The following is a 23027-nucleotide window of genomic DNA, read 5'->3' as shown; positions in this document are numbered from 1 at the left end:
TACTTCTGCAAACACACAGCGATCCACATAAGATAACTGAGACAGCCATAAATTGTTTTATCTCAACAAAGGACTTGGTTTTCAGCTGCCTCAGCTTCCTGAAACATTTTTTACGCGACCTGCTGGTACTGGCAGGGGGGAGGATCCGGAACTGCAACATCCCCCTGATACAGATCAATTGGAAATGCTCCCTTGGAGACACAGACACAAGAGGAACCCTGACTGTGCTGGAAGGTTGATTAACCACAGCCCCAGAGGAAATCCAGAAAGCCTGAACATGCTTTTGTCTCACACTTTATGATTATCAGTAACCAGTAACATTGATACTTGCAATACAGTGATCTGATTTTACGCATATTGGATGTTTTTTTATGTTATAGCCAAGTCTGTAGTAAGAGTAACCTATTAGATGCCTGTGTTTGACAATCACAAGGAAAGTTGTCACTGGTTTAGATCCATTTATCTCAATTCATGAACTGACGCCGTCATTTTATCTAGTTTAAGAAAAGAGAATATTCTATAATGCCACTTAAATATTTGTGGTTTTTAAATAAACAAACATATCCTACTGTATTAAATAAAAAATATTCAAGAGGCTGTCTGCAAGCTGCACATAAATTGCAGGAAAAACAAAACATTGCCTACTAATTATTGTAAGAGCTGTATGGCTTTCACAAGATAAATTAATATGTCATGTAGAAAATAATCCATGAGAGTTTTATAGACCCATAGTAATTTAGAGCCAAAAGGATGAAAAATTAAGAGGAGCTGATTATGGCCTCAACACATAACAAAGAAAATAAAGCTTGTTTACAGTGCAGTTTCTCTCCCTGAAAGCAAGACAGACAAGTAGGCCAAGGAACAGATCAAAGAAAAAAGCCACAGCTGGTATCAGGGGTAGGAGATGAGGGTCATATTTAAGATGTGAGTAAATCAGTAGGAAGAATCAGCCACTGACTCAATTCAAGTGCAGCCCAAATTCTTCCTCTTCATTTACGCTTTTGGGTGGTTGATTAAGGAAAGGAAAACGCCTTTAAGACACACATACCCATGTCTTGCAGGTGTAAATGTCTCCTGAAAATGCACAAAGGCCAAACTGCCCTTGGCCTGGTGTCCTTCTGTCCTTCCGTGGACCCACCTTTCCCAGCTGCCGAAGTGACCCCGTGTTGTTCACCCCTTCCAAAACTGGCAGGGCTGAGAGCACTGCCCACATCCATGTGCCCTGACACATCCCAGCAGGCTCTGGGATGCAGGCTGCCCAGATGCTAAACATCAGCTTCTCCTGCAGGTCGCACTGACCTTCATTCCTCCCAGGTCACCCGAGCTGCCTCGGAGACTCCAGCTGGACCTCTCCAATTCCTGTTAGATTCATCCCTGCTGAGGCATCCAGTCACCCGAGCTGAGCAGTAAATCCCTTGTTACACACATTCCAAGGAAGCAGGTGCCTTTCTGTGCTCCTGAAATGTGCTTTTCCCTCAAGCTGCATGAGCCAACGAGACACACAGGTGCTGCCATAGTGTGAGAGCAGAACCAAAGATGAGTCTCACCGTGTGTGAGATGTGAACCAGAAACACTCCAGCAGCCACAACAGCTTCCCCACAGAATTTTTGGACTGCTTTTTGCTGTAAACTAGTGAATGCATAATACCATCCTGTGGATATAAAAATTATTAGGAAAGCGTCATGCAAAAGAAATACATGATTTTCACTTTCTGACAGGGCAGTTGCAACATGACATTTTTTCAATTCTGATAGCAATCTATAGAATAAAAAAAAAATCAGCAGCTGAAGTTTCTAAAGTTAAGTGCTTTTTCAGATAAAAGCTCTACCTGTATCATTACCTAAAGGAAATATGTTTCTCAAACCAGAAGCATTGGCCAAATAGTGCCAATTAAATTAAATGTCTTCATGGGACATTTTAATTAGCGTGTTAGGAAGAAGGAAAACCAAATCATTTTAATGCACACACCCTTCTAGTTATTCAGAAGAAATCATACTGCCTAGAGTCCACAGGAGGGCATTGCTGCTTAAGAGATTGAAAACCAGAGACGTCTGAGCAGTCCAACATGACTTTCTGCATTAACATATATTCTTAGTAAAAGCTGATGCAAAATAAATTATTAAGGAATTCCTTATAACAATTTTTGTCATTCAAGAAACATAAGTTTGTCATGCTATTTAATGGCTCCAAACTACCAAGAGGGAAAAGACATAATGAAGTTTTGGAAAAGAGCATGAAGGGCAATAGAAAAACATTATAAAGTCATAAGTAATTTGTAAGTTACAAATATTTTATCTAAACTCTCATATAACACAGTCATATCTTTTTATCTAGTTGCCACCTAGTTTTAATCTAGTTACATCTGTAGCTTCCACAGTTGGCAGGCATTGATTCTTTTTTTTAAGCAATCTAAGTATATCACTTGAATTTTTAATGAGTTTAAGCATTATTTTTAGTATAGTGAATGCTCTAGACTTAGGTTTAGTTTGACGCAGACAGAAAGCATTTTGAAGGTACAGGATTTCTTCATGCAGACTGTTTGCTGAATTAGTTCCACATTCACATTGAAGACTGTAGTAATAGCAGCTTAGCTGCACACACATTTCACCCAGATTTTTCTAACTGCATAGGTGGGAACAGTTGGGACTACAAAGGATTCAATCGTAATTTCCCACATCATTCTGAGATACACACACAGAGGCAAAGATATTTATTTCCATCATTTCGATGAGATATTATTAGACTTTTGGAAGTTTCACTCCTACCCAAATTGATACCTCAGGCAGAGCATAATTGGGAGGCATTTTGTGTAAAAATACAGCAGCACCAAGAGCATTCCTAGCCTTGCTTTAGTCATGGGTGCAAAAAATTCTGAAAGATGTACAGCTGCCCTTGAGAGAGCTCTTGCCTTTTTGGCAAGTTTCTCTTTCGCTCTCTTCTGCTGCTTGCCCTTTCATCTGCATAAACATCAAACCTGTTGGAGACTTTCATGAGTTGGTACTGATCAAGAAAGGTTTTTTGCTGAAAAAGATTAAAAAATACCGAGAGGCAACTAGATAGACTTTTACCTCTCTAAAGTCTGAACATGACACTCCTCAGGATAAAAATCTCTACATTATGTAAATTCAGATGGGGAATAAAACACTACTCCTCTCTTGTATTTGCTTAATGCAAAATAAGATAACCTACAGATAAAAAGGTAACAGAATAACCCACTGGTAGTATTTCTTCAGTAAGTAGTATCAAAGTTTATCTACTAAACAAAATCTTCCTGGAGCCCTTTTTAAGGGGAGTTTGCTGAAGAAGGAAACACCCTTTGTGCAGGGTGAAGTGGAAAGTCATCAGAGAATCAAATTTGTATTCTTTTCTTTGGACTTAAGTTACCATTTTTCCTTAAACCCTGCCTTTCCTCCTCTTCCCTCAGAAGTTCAATTTCTCCTTTCCTCTTTCATCTTTTCACTCTTCTTTAATAATTCATTGTTTCCTTTCTTCTCTTTCCTAAAATTTTATATGAACGCCAGCCATAATTTGAAGTGATGGGATGAAAGTAAGGCAGCAAAATACAGTCTCAAAAGTCAAGATTCATGTGAAGGATCAAAGAATGTAGCAATGCTGTAACACATGAGAGAGGGGAGAATTTTCACTGTATCTTAGATTGAGACAGACCAGGATCTTAAATTTTGCCAAAGGAAGACCAGCAACAATCTGGGCCATGCTCTGATCTTTTTCACCTGCAAATTTTTCATTATGTATATTCCAATTAAATTAAAATCTACTTGCTTTTAGGTTTTTTTCCCCTTAGCTATTCCTACACTCCATCTCTTTCTCATTCCACAGAGGCTCTGTGGGGTGGGTTTGTGGTGCTTTTGCATGATTGATGTTAAGCTTTGTTTGAACACTGCAGGAAGAGCTGTGCTGTGATGCTCATTAAGTACCTGCCTGAAATTAGCTGAAAGACATCCATGCTATTCAAGAAATTTTAAAATGAGGTGGTGTGAAGTGAGACTTTCTAGATAGAAAATAACAATCTAGAATTCATATTTTTAATCCAGAAGATCAAAATGCTTGTTACAGTTTGAAACACGCTGGAAAATTGAAACAGACTGAGATTAATGGAAAAATCTTTTGATTATTTAAGTATTTCTTAATTAGCAATTAGGACACTGAAAGATGTCATGCCATGAGAACGGCAGGGTTTGGTGCTAACGGTGCTGTTATAAAAAGAACAGGGGAAAAACAAACCAGAGGTACAAATTGTCATATTCCCCCCAAATCTGTGAGCTATTGAAATAATTCATTTTTTGGCAGAGATGACTTTTGGTAAAAGGGAGTTGGAGAAGTTTTAGAAAGCTACAAAGAATTGAATCAGGGTTTGGAAAGTGGAATCTATTATAAAATATGAATTTATGCAGTCACGCTCCTATTACAATTACTCACATATCTTATCCCTTTTGCAGCGAGAAAAGTAACTTGGCTGACCCAAAAAATTAACATGCTAACCTTCCAGCCAGGGAGTGTATTCATCTCCATCTCAACTCTATGCCAACTGAATCAGGTCCAGAAATTAGCCAACAGTTCATGGCATGACACCATTTTAAAAATTAATATGTTATTATAAGTAACTCATTTATAGTTATATCAGATTTTTTAAACATTTTCATTCTAGGCATGAGCTGATTGAGAATCAAAACTGAGATCAAGCATCAGAGACATTGCAAAGGTGTCCTTTAGAGCTATGCAGTATAATAGAATGAAGCCTAACCTCCAGGTAGTGAACATGAATTATTTTTGTGACAATTATTTCCAGTTAGGAAAAAACCTCTGAGTCGTGGAGCAGTGCTTCAAATTCCACATGTACATCCATGGAGAAAAAGTCCCAGTGCATACTTAGCTGTTGCTAGTTTGGTCACATTATGAGCTATTTACTGAGAATCCCTAACTAGGGTGTTGATCTCTCCACAGAACAGGAAAATGTGAGTGGACTGCGTTTTTCCTCCATCACAGCATATTATCTTACTTTCATGGCATTAACCAGCACATCCAACACTAACATGTGAGATTTCCAATTATTGCTTATTTTTCTGTGCCTCTTTGAAGTGCTATAAAGAACAGCATTTATTAGGAAGAAGTAATCCAGGAGAGAGATTTGCGGGTGTTGGTTGACAAGAAGTTCAACATGAGCTGGCAACGTGTGTTTGCAGCCCAGAGCTCTGACCTTGTCCTGGGCTGCATCAAGAGCAGCATGACCAGCAGGATGGTGGAGGTGGTTCTCCCTCTCTCCTCCACTCGTGTGAGACCCCACCTGCAGTGCTGCATCCAGCTCTGGGGCTCCCACGTGAGAGGGATGTGGATCTGTTGGAGCGAGTCCAGATGATGCCATCAGGGTGCTATGAGGGCTGGAGCTGTGCTCTGGAGCCAGGCTGAGGGAGCTGAGTGCTCAGCCTGACAAAGGAAGGCTCCAGGGAGACCTCAGAGTCCTTCCAGCACCTAAAGGGGCTCCAAGAGACCCGGAGAGGGACTATGGATGAGGGCCTGGAATGACAGGATGAGAGGGAATGGCTTTGTAGTGACAGAGGGCAGGGTCAGGTGGGATTTGGGAAGAAATTCTTGACTGTGGTGGTAGTGAGTCATTGGAAGAAATCGCCCAGAGAAGCTGTGGCTGCCACATCCCTGGAAGTGTCCAAGGCCAGGCTGGACAGATCTTGGAACAGCCTTATCTAGTGGGAGGTGTCCCTGCCCATTGGAACTGGATGATCTTTAAGGTCCCTTCCAACCCAAACAAGTCTGGGATTCCATGACCCTTCAGAGATGTTGCTGGTCTCTGAACCAGCTCTTGGCCAATCTGTTGTTAAAGAATTCCTTCACATGGGAAGCTGAGAAATTGTGCATTGTACATCTCTACTAAATCTTGCTTTTTGAAAAAGGGGGCTGCAACAGGCAGGAACAAGGACTGCTGCACAGTTACACAGGATACAACTAAGCAAAAGCAATAATTTAGAGTGATCAACCATCAGCAAAGATTCCTGCTGGCCAAGCAATCATGTAAATGCCATAGCAAAAGGTGAACTCGAAGGAGTTAAATGTTATTTTTCACCAACAGGTTGTTGCCAGTGCTACACAAGCTGATACAAACTTTAAGTTTAAAAACCTATTATGTCACTTCACCCATCATTTAATACTGAGCAATTTAGAAATGACAAGACCATTGATAAAAAGTAAATACAAATCTGCTATCCATTAACCTTTCTTGCAAACAGACGCTCCAGCATTTGGCTGTAAAAACACACTCTGATCCCTCCTCCAGAGCCATGGGTCCCACTCAGCATACATACCTTTGACATCAGGCTTAAACACACCAGGAGCAGCTCCACCTGCAAGCCTCTGATGCTGCATGTGATCTAATTCACAACAGTTTACAGCACAATTAAATCCACATGGGGCAGCAGGTTGGTTGGTTGTAAAACCAATGGATCCCATGTTAAAGACTCCACTTTTGCCACAAATGAAGGACTGCCTACAGAATTATATTAGAAACAGAGGCATGTGTAAATAAGCAAAGTGACCTTTGAAATTTATAAGTAGAATCAGAACATCTTTTAATTTTATTGACTTCTTTGCTTCATAAATAGAAAATGCATTTTTATGGCTTGTTCTGATACTTATCTATCACATTGCATGCTCAGGTCCTGATTAACTTCCTGGGGTTACACTACAACCAGAAGCAGAATTTCTAAAATACTTTGGGAAAGCTTTGTTTTTATACTATTTTTGACATAATCAAACCCAGCAAGTTCTAGGAATCCTTTAGAAAAATATATTCACATTGTTTGCTTGCAGCATTTTTGGGTAAAATATCAGAATTCCCAGACCACACCCAAAATAAAAAGCACTGAGAAGAGAAGGAAGTTTTATGGGGAGGTCCCACCTTCAGTCTTCCTAGCGGTCAGTTAGGCGCTTGAATACCTAATCTAAGATTACCACAAATGGTTAAAAAACAGGACACACACATCATGAATAGATTCAAATATATGAAAAGCAGGATGTTCGTCTGGTTGGTCACAAAGGCTCCCTCCACCCATTTTATTCAAATACTATAGCATGACAACCAACAATATTTTTAGATAATTAGTTCTGAATTGCACTGCAGTACAGCATCAGTATTGCTCATCCCAAAAATTCTACTGCTTCTGAAAATCATTCTCTTAAAAAAAAAAACCAGACTGAGATCTTGGAAGTTAAGTGGACCGGGGTAAAAATGCAAGAGATTATACAGCGATTTACCAGATTACAGATCCTAAGAAATGCAGTTCCTTTCCCACTCCATAAATATTCATTCTAAATATTTAGTGAATAAGCTGAATGCTTATTTTTATAAACATGTGACTACAAAACATATGGACTTTTACTGGAAAAAACAGTAATAAAAATTAAACCCCTTTTCACTATGTGCTAGTGCAGTGTGTCATGCCTTGCTTTTCAGGAATATTGTTTTTATCTGAAGAGTATAAGCTAAAATATCAATTTATAATGAAAATCTGATTATCTTAATTGCAATAAAGCAAATGATACACTTAATAGGATGTGCGTGCTCTTTCCAAGCAGCTTATTGTATTGCTGTATCAGTTAAGAAAGCAATATGCCATCTGCAGGTGTTTATGTATGAAATCCTTCAGAGGGAAAACATTTGAACTACAGATTAAATAATTGAAAATGAAATTGCATGATAAGGTGTTTGACGTGGTGGAGGGAAGCAGCACAGTGGAGGAAAATCCATCCCCATGACTACTGGTCCTTCCTCCTCCCTGCCTCACTGCTGTTTGCCTCTTCTTGGATTCCAGAGCTTGTTTTATTCCTCAGCAGCCTTCCTGCAGCCTGGCAGATTCAGTACTGCTGGAAACCGGGGATCTGGGGTTTGTTTCAGACAGAGAAGAAAGGAGAGTTTAAGTATCACTTTAGAAGACATGGCTTTGCTCTGGATTCCTTTATACAGAAAGAAGATGTGTTTGCTGGCTCTGAGAGAAAAGGAAAATTGTTAAAGGCAGTGTGGATATGACTTGAATTTTTCATCAGGTAAGAAGTCAGAAAATCCATAAAACTGTGACAAAAGTTACTGAGTTATCTTTTAAAGCATTATTTTATTCTCTACAGCCTCTATTTAAAATTGAATGTGAATTCTCCTCCACATTTTATCTGTGCAATACTTAGGAAGTTAATAAGCAATGTTTGTAATTGAAACATTTACTGGTCACCTTGAGAGGATGGGACTGTTCATCTTTAGCACGGGTAAGAAAATACTTAGGAAAGAAAGCCTTTCTAAAACTCATTTCATTTTAGACCTTTCTTTTGCTAGTGAATGTTTCAGTGATGTTTCTGCAGATAGAGGAATGAAACAAAACTAAGGGGTTTATAATAACTTACGTGTTAAACTCTTACTATGGTCAAGAATCTTTTCCAAAATGCATGAATTAGAGGTTGAAGTAACAGCTCTTTTTTTAAACACTTCAGTTCTGGTATCAGCTGTAGTTGCAATCCAAGGATGCTGATTCCAATGACATTTATTTATTTGATTAAAAATGTGCTAGTATATATTACAATATAGTTCAACATGCTGCAGTAAATACTAGAGTAACTTATTTTTTTTATGCTACGAATACTCCAGATGTTTACCAAGACAGGTGTAATTGTTTTATTGCCAAGGAAATGTTTAAATTGCCTCGCAGAATGGTGTGTGCTGAAGAGAGCACTCTTTAACTCCCAGCACAAACCAAAGAGAGAAATTACACATTTTCCTGAGAAAATGTCAGTGTAGATAGAGGGTGTGCCTAAAACTGATGTAGCAAGTGAACTGATTAGGTCAGTACTGGGACTTTTCCCAAACAGAAAATGCCAGAGAAGCCCTCTCATCCTGAATTCTTGGGAGAGGACATACAGAATTTGCTATCAAACTGTGTTGTGCATCCATGGAGAAATAAGCAAGCTTAGCAAATAGTGCATAAAATATTACAAACTTGGCTCAGCCTCATGGCCGTTTGAGTCCCCACAGCTTCTCCTGCTCACATAAAAAGCAGGAAGAGCAGAGTTTGTGCCAGCCAGGTGGACACCGCAGGCGCTGCGGAGAAAGAGCACCCTTGGGACAAAGCAGCCAGACTTTAGATCCTCACACTTCTGAAGTGGCAGTAAATCTCATCGGGGCAACAAGTGCCACTGTGGGTGGTAAATCTACCACTTAGCGCCTCTGTCCTGCCAGCACACGCATCCTTGGGTGTGACAAATCCAGCCAGGCAATCTGTGCTGCTCAGTGAAAGGTGGCTGGCAGTGCATTCCAGGAGAGAGGTGGCCCGAAGGGATGTCGTGGTTCTGGTGTCCCACCACACCATCGGGTTCTGCAGGATGTGACTGTCACTGTCACAGTCCCAGCCTCTGTCCTGGCCTCAGGAGCTGCAGAGTTTGTGGAGGCTGATGGAGGTTTGGGCACAGGGTGGAGTACCCAGCTCTTGGTCTTGCCCTACCAAAGTAGGGACACCTGCAAAATCTATCGGAGCCACCAGACTTCCGTAGTTTTTGTGGCAGGATTGTAGAGTTTTCTATATCATTCCCCAATACAGCTTTAACCAAGCCAGGTACAATCTTTAGGGAGACTACAGGGCTTAATGCTAGCCCTGACCACAATTTAAGTAATTTTTAGGTCATCAGGGCCATGTAGACTCACATATATCTAAAGCTACTCCCCACTCCATGATGATTGAAGAGGGTGTTTTAATCAGAATGACAGTGGTAATGGATGCTCCAAAGTTGAGAATGGTATTTTTTGGAGACTTCTTAGAATCTTAATTTGAAGCACCCAAAATTATGTCAAACAGAAGTATCAGGATAAAGCAGTCCAGGATATAACTCTGGCTGGAATATTCTTTGACTGTCTGTGGGAAAACAACTGCAAAATCATCATTCCAGTTTAACCCTGGATTTAATGTTTAATTTTGTACAGGCAAACAAACATTTTTTAAAATCCTCAGTGATTAAATAATGGCCAACATTTCTGTGAAAGGGCTAACAAATCTTCGACACATAAGATTATTTGTAGTAATAATAAAACATCCACCTATCCCTTCTACTTTTTGTGTATCCTCTGACTTCCCACTGCTTCATTCTCCTTTTTCTGCAGGCTCTCAACACCATTACTGGAGGTGAAGAATTATCTCCTTCCAGCTAGAGTTCCAATAATTTCACAGGGGAATTAAGGTGAGTTAAAGTTGAGTTTTGAAAGATATATGTGTAGAACATATATCCATTACCCATTTTAAAATATCTCCCTTCATATTTAGCTTTTCCTTTCCCAGATTGGAAACAACTTCTTTCTGGCCTGAAAGCTGGTGAGCCTTTAAATTAACTTTTGCACTCAATGATAAATTCCAGCCCATCAAGATATTCTGTTATATCTAACACTTCCCATTAATATTAGTTTTAAAACCACAGAACTGTGCTAATATCAGATTATTTCCCTTGACTTCTGTTTAAGTTAGAGCTGAAAGAAGAATAATTGTCTGTATAACTACAATGTGAGCTTTATTTTGTTCACATTTTTCTGAGGTTAGATTTAGGGAAAAGGACATGCTATCTTCAGCACATCAGGAAACTCTCTTTAAGATATCAGTCATAGAGGTTTTGCCATTTAAGCTCAAGCATACATAATTTTGATTCATTCAGGAGGATTGAGTGTATTAACTCACATTGCTTTGTAGTTCTAAAGAAAATCTAACTGTTATGTCTAAGCTAGCAGAGTGATGGCAGGACCCAATTCCTCTTTTCTGGTAATACAAAAGCAACAGATTATCCTCACTGGAATCCATTAAACCTTCTTAAATCTTCAGCAGAGACAGATCTTAAAATACTTTATTCTGAAAAGCAAACTTTATCCACAACTGGTAAGAGAGGATTTGTATGAAAGTGTCAGCACAAGTTGAGCCAGGGCTGCTATCACAGCTCTTTCCTGTACATCAATTATAGATCTGCAGCACCGTCCCTGCAGAAAGGTGACATCGACCTCCTTCCACAGAGATGCATAAACCCACTAACAACCACGTGCTTTTCCAGCACTGTAATTAATCATGTTAGATGACTGCAATGGTAGACCCACAGTACTTACTTGCTTTGAAAATCTCCATGCAAAGTATTTTGTAAATAATACAAGGTTTTGTCCATAGGTTGGAAGATGCTTCAGGATGGATAAAGCTGTTCAGCATCCCAGTGAGATCCTGAATCACACTATCTCTAACATCAGCCTTTCTCAGTTCTTGAACTTTGATACATGCCAGCTTTCCTCCCTTGCAGAATTCTTGCTCATTACAGCTTACACACTGGTTACACTAGTGGGGCTTGTTGGAAATCTTTGCTTAATTACTATAATAAAGAGACGGAAAGAAGCTCAAAATGTCACCAACATTTTGATTGCCAACCTCTCTTTATCAGATGTCTTGATCTGTATCATGTGCATTCCTGTCACAGTTGCATATACCTTAATGGACCACTGGATATTTGGGGAAGCAATGTGTAAAATAGGCTCTTTCATACAAAGTCTATCCGTCACAGTCTCCATTTTCTCACTTGTACTCATTGCTATTGAGAGATATCAGCTGATTGTCAACCCACGTGGCTGGAAGCCTAATATTTCACATGCTTATTGGGGAATTCTTTGCATCTGGGGACTTTCCCTCATCATATCCACTCCTTTTTTAGTGTTCCACCAAATAACAGACGAACCCTTCAAACACCTGTCTTTCTACAGTGATTTCTACAAGAACAAGGTTGCTTGCATCGAAGCCTGGCCGTCTCTTACAGAGAGACTGATTTTCACCACTAGCCTGCTGGTTTTCCAGTACTGCTTCCCACTGGGGTTTATCTTTATCTGCTACCTCAGGATATTTGTATATCTTCGAAGGCAACGTGGTAAAATAGACAGGTTGAGAGAGAATGAGAACAGGCTGAGTGAAAACAAAAGGATCAATATGATGCTGGTATCAATTGTTGTGACCTTTGCAGCTTGCTGGCTGCCTCTCAATATATTCAATGTGGTTTTTGACTGGAACTACGAGGCACTAATGAGCTGTAATCATAACCTGGCATTTACGATCTGCCACCTTGTGGCCATGATCTCGACGTGCATCAATCCCATCTTTTACGGATTTCTGAACAGGAACTTTCAGAAGGATTTGGTAGTATTAGCTCACCACTGCAGATGCTCAGCATCACAAGAGGAATATGAAAATATCGCCCTTTCAAACCTGCAGACAGATGCATCTAAGGGGTCTCTGAAAATAAATAATTCCCATGTGGATATATAAAACAATTTAACTGCAGTTTCCAAAATTCTGTATTTTGTTGCAGATGGCCTTTTTCTGCAGGTCTTGGTCATGTTACTACCAAGTTTAGAGGAAGTCTTTGCCACTTAGTTCAGCAAAACCAGGATTATGTTCCCATGGGCATACTCTTAACAGGTAGTTTATGATAGTATTAATGCTGATAAACCACTTCCAACAGTCCTAAAGATCAATAATTATAAACTATAAACAGTATTAACATCTTACGTTTTTAATCCATAGTTTCCAATCACCGATATGTTACCTTAACTCCGATAAAACTGTTTCCATTTCAGCCACTGATAGGGATGTCCTTCCCCAACGCCTGGCTTCCCCTAGGTAAACCTTGAACACAGTGGTATTCCTAACTTCAGCAGCCTTTCACACACTGTTTTCTGGCATTTTTATTTTCCAGCCCTACATCAATACCCTCCCTGGTTTATCCAGTTTAGAGGCAGCTCACGCCCTAAGGAAGCCCTTGAAGTTATCTTAAGACTTCACCACCTTCCTTTCAGCCCCCTCCTGCAGTTTGCTTTGGCTTAGTACCAGTTCAACCCAGAAATTGTATTTTAACAAGGGAAGAGGCTAGAGCTGGTCTTTTATTTTTTATTTTTATGAACATTGAAACAGGACCCATTTAATGTACTGCAAGTTTCACTGAGGATGATGTTTTTCAAGATGAAGTATATATTCAGCATTTCTCCTAAAAGCATTGCATTCTTCAAACCATCAGCAAAGATAATTTCTTTCTCTCTTACCATCATCACTGCTCCTTACAACAGACCTTTTGGAATTTCCATTATCAAAAAAACCCACTATGGATTCAGAGTAGATTTTGTTTAGCTCAGATTTCTCTTTGAGTAGAAAATTAGGTTTGCATTTTAATTTCAGCAGTATTTTCCCCCACATTTCTGCACTAGCAAGAAAACACACTTGAGAGGTTTGGTAATTTCTGTTCACAGAAACAGTTTCTGTGTCTGAAAATAGTTTCTTTTGTAACACAGTGCAAAGAAGCCTAAAGGGAAAATACTGAAAACAACTTTTCTTAAACAAAAACATTTTAAAAACCACTTTCCAGTGTGGCCATAAAAAAAACCAAAACAAAACAAAACTAACTTCTTCTTCATCCAGGATATAGTGACAACATAAATAATCAGTTAATACTGAGCTGTTTAAACACAGTACTTTAGTCCAAAAACTTACCATGCTTCCTCTTGTTCAGATTAAATATAATTAATTACTTGAACTGCTAAAACCCTTCCTTTTTTTTTTTTTTTCCTCTGAGTTTCAAAACCCCTGTTCTAACACTTGTACATAAGGTTCCTTGTAAAGTATTCTCTAACTTTACCAAGTTCTTAATGCCCCAATTAAGCAAAAGGAATTCACATTGAAATCACGATGAGCTCCTTGATGACTCAGCTTTGATGAAACTCACCTTAAGGCTATAAAGTTCTCTTGGAGAGGGAACATCACTTTTCATAGCCATCCAATTCCTAGGGGATTCGGGCACAATTCTCTTGTTACAGCATCAGTTCAGGATGTCTGCACCACGCTGCTCGTCAGAGGAGCTCTGTCAGAAGAGCCTCACCAGCTCATGCAGATACTCAGCTCTGTTAAGTGCCCTCTCATTCACACTGAGATAAAAGACCTCGGTGAAATCTCTTAGTATCTGAGCTCATAGAAGTCATAAAGGCAGCCCCATCACAAGAGCAAGAATAGCAGAATTAGTGACATGGTAATCAAGTATCTGAGCGTTAGGTATGGATTAGCTTTGGCATAATTTAGGGTTTTCTCCTAATTAAGTCAAATATCATGCATTTGGAATTGATCACACAAACCTTAACTTAAACACCTGCCTTGTGCATCATAGACAAGAAACCAGGAGACAGATAAATACCTAATAGAGACCAATGATCAGACTGTTGAGAGTATCTCAGTATTAACTACTCCTCTGAACTTCAACCCAGGTCACTGGGCTGCCTTTACTGCTGATGCACATCATCTGTTTGTTCAGCACAACAGGCATTTAATCGAGTTAAAAGCGGTGACTTGCAGTCAATGACACTGGGGCTGTGCATGGTCAGAGGGGCCAGCTGTCCCTTGGTGAAGGGATGGAGCTGCTTCTCTCACCACGGAGACTCCTGGGTAACAAAGTGATTCACTCTCTTCATTGCACCTGGCTTGACTGAGAGCAAATCTGGTCCAGGAACTTCACTTTTCTCGGGGATCCCAGTACCTGTATTGAAAACCATCTACTCCTGTCAAAAGGTCATTTCCTGAGCAGCATCTTAACAAACGCTGGTGTCACACCTCCTAGAGGCTGGGCTATCGACTGTATTTCCCTGGGTTTGAAACACAAATTGTATCACCATCTTCCTCAAATTTAAGTACATTGTTTACAGCTTCAGGGCCCATGCTTAAAGCATTTTACAAGCACATGACATTCATAATTTACTCTAATTTATTAATACTAGCACAGTAGTTTGGATTACTCTCATTGACAAATGTCTCAGACATTATTTAATTCTTGAATCGGGCTCAGCTGAGATTCCCATGTGTGAACTTGGCCTATGTGGCTCCCATCCCATCCCATCCCATCCCCAAGTCCAAGGGTGCTTACTTTTACAGCAGAGGTGGTTTTAGTGTCATGTCCCAAGTGGTTTTAAAACAGCCATGAAATGGATTCTGGTTCAGATTAAGTGATGCTGATGAATGGTCTCTCTACTGTCTCTCCATAGAAGTGCTTGGGCTGTATGCATTAGACAGGCAAAAAAAAAAAGAAGATTGCCATCACTTTTTGTAATATCAATTGTCTATTCCTGACATCCTGATCAGAGTTAAGCACTCAATTTTTCCTTCCAGTCTGAAAATCTCGGTATAAGAGGGTTCTTCATTAGCAGGTGGGAGCTCTCTGAGCAATGACACTGCTTCAGAATCAAAAGTGAACAATACTACTTGTGCCTTGATTTCTCCTTCTCATTCTTCTCACACTTTCACTTGACTCAAGTGTTGATGGATGCTCCATTTCTGTTCTGAGCATTCAGTCATCAAGTATCTCTCCTTAATGCTGCACTTGTAACAATCATTGTTAAGGGAACAGAAGATCCTCAGTGTCTCGGAGACGTCGCTCTCAGAGCTGCACATTCTCTCACTGCATCCACTGGCTTCCTGTGCATCCTGATACTGAACTTCCAAGCAAGTCAGTAGGAGCCAATTGACTGTGACAGGAATAGGAACAAAGAGTAATTACTTGTTTTTAAAGCATAAGTATTATGGACTCCAACATGGTGTATGACAGCGGTAAATGTAACTGCAATACCTAACACTTAAAGATTGCTCAAGTTAAACTGGCAAATGTTGCCCATCTTGGGTAATGCTGATGACTTTATTTTCCCTTGTTTTACTGGTATAATGAAGTAGAAAAACTACTAACAGCCTTTCTCAGCAGAAAGTTGTTACCTGCTGTACCCAGCTGGAGGACTGTGAGCTTCCTTGAGGGAGCAGCACCATGGAATTACCTACAGAACACTAGAGGGGGAACCTGAACTCCCAGATGCTATTCCAGTGTAGAAAGTCTTAGTTTTTAAAAAATAAAAACTGTGTCAGAAGTTTGTTTGAGTGGTTTGGTCATGAAGACCAGACCAATGTATTTATAAACATCCTTGTAAATGAACTGTGTCCTTACATGTCTGTAATTTATGGTTGGTTTGTTTCACTTTAAGCACCTTTAACTGGGGTTAGATACTTGGGAACTGGCATCCACTGTGGAAATGATTCCACTGAGCAAAGAGCTCAGTTGATTATTGTCTGTAATCCTGTCTATGGACAAAGGCAGTGCCAGTGCTGTGTGTGCTTTAAAGACTCTGATTTCTCTCATTGACTGACAAATAAATATTACCCTGTGTAAAACCATCACCCTGCCCAGCTGGTGAATTGTGCTGTCTGTAACTGGGATAGGACGCTTCTCATCCAAACGGGGCACCAGAACACCAAGAATCACCAAAAGGTCCAAAGAAAGATCCAAAAGTCCAAGAGAGATCCAGAGCCTGCTGCAGCTGGAAGGGATGGCCATGGAGCAAACAGAGCACAGCTCAAGGGCACAGAGGTACTCAGGATGGAACCTGACCAGACTTCAGATGTGTGAGGGAGCTGCTGACCCAGCAGAGACAAGTGAGAAGGGGGAGAGGACCCAAAGACTGCTCTGAGGAGAAGGGGTGGCCTCCAGTGATGTCCTGACAAACCCAGAGGAGTACAAAGTATGCTCTGGAGACAGCAGTGTGCTAAGGTGACCCTTTAAAGCATCAGGATGAGAGGGAAAAAAAAAAAAAAAAAAAAAAAAAAAAAAGCAACAGGGTATGTGACAAACAAGAAAAAACCTAATAAATAGAGACAGAAAGAAAAATTTTAAAAGCTAAGGGGTACAAGGCAGAGGAAGAAAAAAACATAAATCCGGGACAGAAAAACAGATAAAAGTAGGCATAGAAAAGCAATTAAAAATGAGAGGAGCGTGAATGTGTAGCAAAGCTTTATGAAACCTCACAAGCAAGGGTCAGACAGGCTGCAGAATTGAGTGGAACCTCATAGACTCCATAAACAGCATTGTCCTTTCAATTCTATGCTAATAAGACAGTTAGAAATATTCCACAATGGCAACTGTAGAATTATCTTGTCTGCTATCACTCATTTTTAAACAAGGTTCTTTTGGTTTCCATGCAAATGCACTGACTGATGCCTTTTATTTAATTTCCATTTCATTTCACTTCATTTCATTTCATTTCATAGATTTCTCCATTAGTCACAGGCTATTTACATAATGTCATGGAATTGGCACGTGTGGAGCTATTCTCTGCAGAATTCACTTCACCCTCATACCTGGTGAGGAAAACCTGTTAATTCATGTAGATGTCAGGGTTGTAACAGCTCCGTGAATTAGTTCTTCCATCCGGGAATGGCTACTAGAGTCACAGAAAGCTTTGAAAGTTTGTGTTCTCTCTGAAGAGGATCTCTTACCCCCCTTGCCAGCTCCATTTTTGGTTGGAGACTCCTGCAGTGCTCAGTTGCAGCCCGAAGTGGCGAAGGGGAGTGGGAGAGGCGCCGATTTCCCAGGCGCACCTGCAGTGAGTGCTGTGCTGCTCTGCCTCCGCCTCCACAGGCTCCCAGCGCACCCTTACACTGCCCAGCACATTCAAATCCCTCCTGGCCTCAGTAAGGACCAGCAGATTTGTCTGCTAACAAGTGACAAAATGACTGCTTCTGGGACTACAGTTGTTTGTGTAGTATAGTTGTGTCAGATGGGTCCACGCATTAATTTCTACCTTGAAGCCATCTCAGGATTTGCCATCATTACAACTACTAATAACCAACCCATGACTGTAGTCTGATCATATTCCCACGTTTTCTGAAGTAGTTGGCCAGTGGAAGTTGTTTAATCCTCATCAGATTATTGGGTTTGGGGGTGGTATTTGGGTTTTGTTTGCTTTTCAAATAAATGCCACCACCGTTTTCTTACACATGAGAAGTAAACCTAGGCAAGAATAAAAGGCAAGAATCTTTTTGTGAATCGAAAAAAGAAAGGAGATCCCAGAATATTTTCTCCAGAGCAAATTTCCCATTCTTCTGAAATTTTCTTAGCAAAATGATCTAGCTGCTTCCCCTTTTACATAGTCACAGGAATTTAGCAGCAACTATAGCCTGGCAGTCCTTATCCATTCCCAGTGCCTCTTGGGCACATTCCACTGCTAAAGGAGCTCTTCAACTGCAGGAATGAATGCCAAACTCCCTACTTTGGGGGAAGAGGCTTAACTCTGAAGTGGCAGCGAAGGAGCTGAATTTGACAGGGCAAAACAGAGCTGAGAAAAGATCTCAGCGGAGCTCAGAGCCTGGAAGAGACTCAAGAAGATTCCGCAAGAAAATGGAGGTAGAGTTTACAAGTCTCAGAGGATGATTGTAGCAGCCTGTAAAAACAAAAACAAACAACAACAAATATATATGCGTGTGTGTGTTTAATTTTAATTCAACACACTGGCAGCTATCTGAGCTGCCGGAGAAAAGATTGAATTTGAGCATCATGTCTTCATAGGACAATTTTACAAAGGAAAAAAAAAAAGAAGACAGGAATCATTTCATAATTCAGCTTGCAGAGGTGGAAGATCCACCTACAAACTGCAGCCATGCCCAGAGAATTACGAGAGACAGGCAGGAGCACAAAGCCATCAGGCACCTGAGATATCAGTGAGGGACTCCCAGGCTCCTCCTATAAGGCTTGGGAGCTCTTACAGCAGACAGCAGGGAGAGCCCAGGAGAGTGGAGTGCTCCAGCTGTGCTGCAGGATGGGCACTTCACATCCTCACTGGGTGGCTCTAAGTTTATTGTCTCTTGAGGAGCGCAGAGTAAAGGTCAGAGGGACCTCACCACACCCGCAGGGTAAACCTTTGGGAAGCAAATTAGTCAGCAAACAATCTCTTTCGAGATACCCAGGCCACTATTTCAGTATTTGTAAAGAGTATCTTTGTCAGTCAGCCTAGCAATGCTGTCAGCATGGCATGATTCCCTACCAGCACACATTGACATTTGGGCATTTCAGCTGGCTTGAAGCATCTTAGTGCTTCCAGCTCTTTATTCCCAGACCTTTGTGACCGTGTGAGCAGGTCAAGTTCTCACTTACACCAAATGCACCTGCCCTGGGTAGAAATGAGAGATCTCCTTGGGACTGGTGTCAACGAGCATCAGTCCCTGTCCAAGGCAGCCTGGGCTTTCTCCTGAGCTGGCTCTCAAAGCCTCCTGCCACAGGCGCCGTCTGTCTCCAGCTCTTTGCGGTGGGTGGGAGCAGGGGGGAACCGTGGAAAATGTCACAGCCTGATGGTTTGAATGCCACCTTTAGTTAGTGACCGTAAACCACAAGAGAGAACTTTCTCCAGGGGCATCCACAACCTCTGAGCACTGCAGAACCTCCTGCCAACCCCCCGTGCTTGTCAGGCAGAACCCCCAAAACCTAACGCACATTGAGGGCATAACCACCTTTTGAAATGCTCTTTATTAACTAAATAAACTGCTAAAACTTTGCCTACGTTTAGGCATTCAAACAAAATCATTGACATACTGCACTAAGTCGCCAGCTGAAGGAAGTCCTGTGACTGACTGGGAACAAGTTTCTAATTAAAGATGAACTTGAGACTCCTTTAAAAATTTGCCACAGAATTAGCATTGAATCCAAAAGCAAAATCTGAGTTGACTGAAAGGTCAACAAACACAGGGAAATAATTACTGCTTGATGTTCCAGGAAACCCAAGCTCTGACACTAATTTTTTTTAGAAAAAGCCTTTGATGAATGAAAACAAAAACTTTCTTTCTTCCCATCCCCATCATGCAAATAGACCAGACACAGGCATACTGAGGGCATTATGCAAGAAAAACCCAACAATCATGGAAGTTCAAGTATCTTGTTAAACCTCACATCTTTATTCATTGACATGCACAAAAGATCAAATATTTCAAGGGAAAAGTTGGGGTTTTGTTAGCATCATTTTCTTTACTTTGTCAGTTTACAGCACTGATTAGCTTTTGCTTAGAGCTCTTGCCTCTTTCTGAAGAAAAATACATGGTGTGTTAAGATTTTAGCAGTACTCAGCCATGTTAAAAGGCTGAGGTGAGTGTTAAAATACTTTCAGTGTGTTTCTGCGTGGAGGGGATCTGCAGCAGCTGAACAAAAAGCATCTGAGAATAGCAACAGCAAGTTATGAGCAAAAACAAATTACGAACAAAGGAAAACTATGAACAGTCAAATTAATTTAATCAAGGGTTACTGTACATCTGCTGCTAAGAAATAATAGCTGCTTCTTGTTTTCTTGGAAAAGCTAAAAAAGTCAGCTGCTAGTTTAACATTAAGTAGAATTTAAAAATATGCAGAATGACTGAACTGTTGAGGCTGTGAAGGGGCCTCTTGATACCATCTAGTCCAATCTCCCATACTCAGATAAGATGCTTTTTCTGAAGTATAATCATAAATTTACCTAATTAAGACTTCACCAGGAAGCTACTCCTGGGCACTGAACCACTGCTGACCTCACTGTGTTGTTTGGTGCTGGTTCAGGATCCTTCCCCGCTCTTAAGGATTATTTTTTTCTCTGTCTCAGTTCATGTTGCTGACAAACTGGGAGCTGAAGTCCCTCAGAAAAATCAAAATCTCCCAGTGGAGACCACTTCAGCTGTCATCACGAAGGCAGCAGCGAGCAGATGTAATGTGGAGCTGCTGATGGAGGAGACATGAGCCTGGTATGTCTGGGCAGATGTGCAAGAATTTTTTTTTTTTTTTTTTTTCCTTTTTTTGTTTTTTTTTTTTATGCAACAGGCCAAGGCAGGGCTGCAATCAATAGAAATTTGTTTCCTGCTCACTTCGTCTGTGCGATCCTGATAGGTTTGGAAGTTAATATTTCAGTACATGGCACAGATAGAGAAACACACAGCAGCAGAACCACCTTAGATGACCAGAATCCAGAGATCTTGAAAATTACTGCCATCTGCATTTTATATTAAATATATCTAGGGATGCTTGTCGAATTTGATCTTCATGAATATCTGTCAACCTTTTATCGTGACTTCATTTGCTTTACCTTGAGAGCAATCGAGCCGGTCCCCGAGCAGACATTACTCACATGCCGCCTCTAACAATCAGATCAGCGCCGTGTTTGCTCGAAAAGCTGAAGCCTCGGCGCTCAGCATTGAGATGAGATCTCCTGAGCACAGCACACAGCCTGGCCCCAGCTCCAGCCCTGTCTTGGAGGAGTCTGTGCTCACCATATGGTGCTCCTGCTACGCCTGCGCTATTTCTAGCTTCCAGCACTATTGGAATTGTGATGGAAAGATTTATAAATAAGGTTTTGATGCCAAGATGTCTGCTCAGCGCACCATAAACCTTTTTTGCAGGTAGTTGAATCAGCGTTGTGCTATGCAGCCATCATATCAGAGGTGCACACACCCTGCTCTTCCTTCACCCAGCTCCTTAGACCTCCTTTCACCCACTTTGCTTTCTCTCCTGCCCTTCTTGCAAACCTGTGCGTCTGGGTTTAAATTTGCTTTGGTTCTGACGTTATTTAACCAGATGGAAAGAAAGCTAACTTATACTCTAGGGGATTAAATGAGTCCTTGGCTCCTTGGACACCTCCTTCCACCCTCAGCACACGGTGCCAGTTCTGCAGCACAGACAGACCTGGCCAGCCCCGTGCCCCATGCCCCTGGGCACAGCTTCAGCGTAAAGTCAGGTGGAAAACCAGGTCCTGGCAACTCCTCCTTATTGAAAGTTGTCCACATCCCAGTGTCAGCTTTAGGCAGCACTTAAAGTAAAATAACAGTTCACCTAAAAGCATTCATTTCTAGATAAATTGATCGAAATAATTTCTGGTAGACCAAACACTCCTTTCAAATCAAATGATTAGGGCTGTATAAAACCCATTCTTTTTACTCTACTTTCAGCATTTAGGTTAATCTCCTGTCTAGTTTTAACATCTCAGCAGTCAGCCTCCTGCAAAAATGAACACTTTGCAGTCCTAATCAAAAAGCCTTGAAAATCTCCAGAATTCCCAGGGGGTGACAGAGGTACAGTGGATTTCTCCTTCACACAGCCACAAACCTTCCTAAATGTCCCCAGCTGCAGCCAAGACAGAAATCTGGCTCACACAGCACTGACTTCAGTGCACTGAGTACATCAAAAATGAGCTACTTTGGTGCCAGGGGTAGGAAATGTGTTATTATCTGGGATGGTTACAGAGAGAGGAGGTTTCTCCCAGGCTGAGTTTCCAAAATACTTACGGGAAATGGGTTACTCCTGTCTCAAAGCTCATCACCCATTTCTAGAATCCTCCAGCTTGCTCTACCTGGATTTTCAGGTCCCCTTTCCCTCCTTCTCTCTACCACTCCCTTTCTTACTGGGAAAGAACAGAGAGAATATTTCTCACAGGATTTAGCAAGAACACCTACATGATGCAAGGATCCAGCACCAGGATTTTACAATCTGTAATTCGGGTTTGCCAATCAGGGCAGTGAAAATCAAAGGTTTGATCTGTGGGGGGGAGGGGGAAAAGCAACCAAAAACACAACTAAAAAAAAAACTAACCGACCAAACAAAAAACCAACCAACCAACCAAAAAACAAAATAAAGAAAAAAACCCCAGTGAGGAAAAACCCAAACAAACCCACCAAAAAAAAACCAAAATCACAACAGCTAAACTCAATAATAAATCCCACAGACAAAAAACACAGCAAAACACCAACACACTCTAGAACTTTTACCAGCCACCATGTATAGATAAAAAGTTGTTTCTATTCACCTATGTAATTTTCAAATTAAAAAATAAGCACTACAAAGCATTAGGAATCAAAGGTGAGATTTTGGCACCATTAAGCAAGGCATGGGATTTTTAGTAGCAGAATCCCTTCACACTAAACCACAAAAACCAGATTCATCCTTTTCCTTCCCAGGGATTTTGGCAGCACTGTGCTTTCCACAGCACACCTGGGACGCTCAAGAAGCACTGGGGCTGCAGCATAAAATCTGCACGGGGATTCCTCAAAAGGCATTTTCCACCTTTTTCACCTCTGCATAAGCCAAGGAAGCTTCCCTCCCCCTATCCCCTCGCCACTTCCACCAACAGCTTTAGCAAACTCCACGTCCACGTTCTC

General features: G+C 41.0%; 1 protein-coding gene and 1 long non-coding RNA gene across 2 annotated transcripts; one reads left to right on the top strand and one right to left on the bottom strand.

The window, feature by feature from the left end:
• Positions 1–4183: 4183 nt before the first annotated feature.
• On the bottom strand, positions 4184–14849 carry LOC120759042 (uncharacterized). The gene is made up of 3 exons (XR_005703115.2): positions 13789–14849; positions 6333–6514; positions 4184–5532 (listed from the first exon to the last, which is right to left on the bottom strand). It is a non-coding gene; the product is annotated as an uncharacterized LOC120759042 (long non-coding RNA).
• On the top strand, positions 11216–12468 carry LOC120759041 (neuropeptide Y receptor type 6-like). The gene has a single exon (XM_040077874.2). The coding sequence runs from the start codon at positions 11220–11222 to the stop codon at positions 12336–12338; it is 1119 nt and encodes a 372-aa protein (XP_039933808.1). The 5' UTR covers positions 11216–11219; the 3' UTR covers positions 12339–12468.
• Positions 14850–23027: the final 8178 nt, after the last annotated feature.

Source organism: Hirundo rustica, chromosome 14, assembly GCF_015227805.2.
Source record: "Hirundo rustica isolate bHirRus1 chromosome 14, bHirRus1.pri.v3, whole genome shotgun sequence".
NCBI lineage: Eukaryota > Metazoa > Chordata > Aves > Passeriformes > Hirundinidae > Hirundo > Hirundo rustica.
This window is presented reverse-complemented; position numbering and strand designations above follow the sequence as displayed.

Excerpts from the sequence above, each read along its gene's own strand:
- LOC120759041 (XM_040077874.2), top strand. The coding sequence starts at position 11,220 with ATGGATAAAGCTGTTCAGCATCCCAGTGAGATCCTGAATCACACTATC.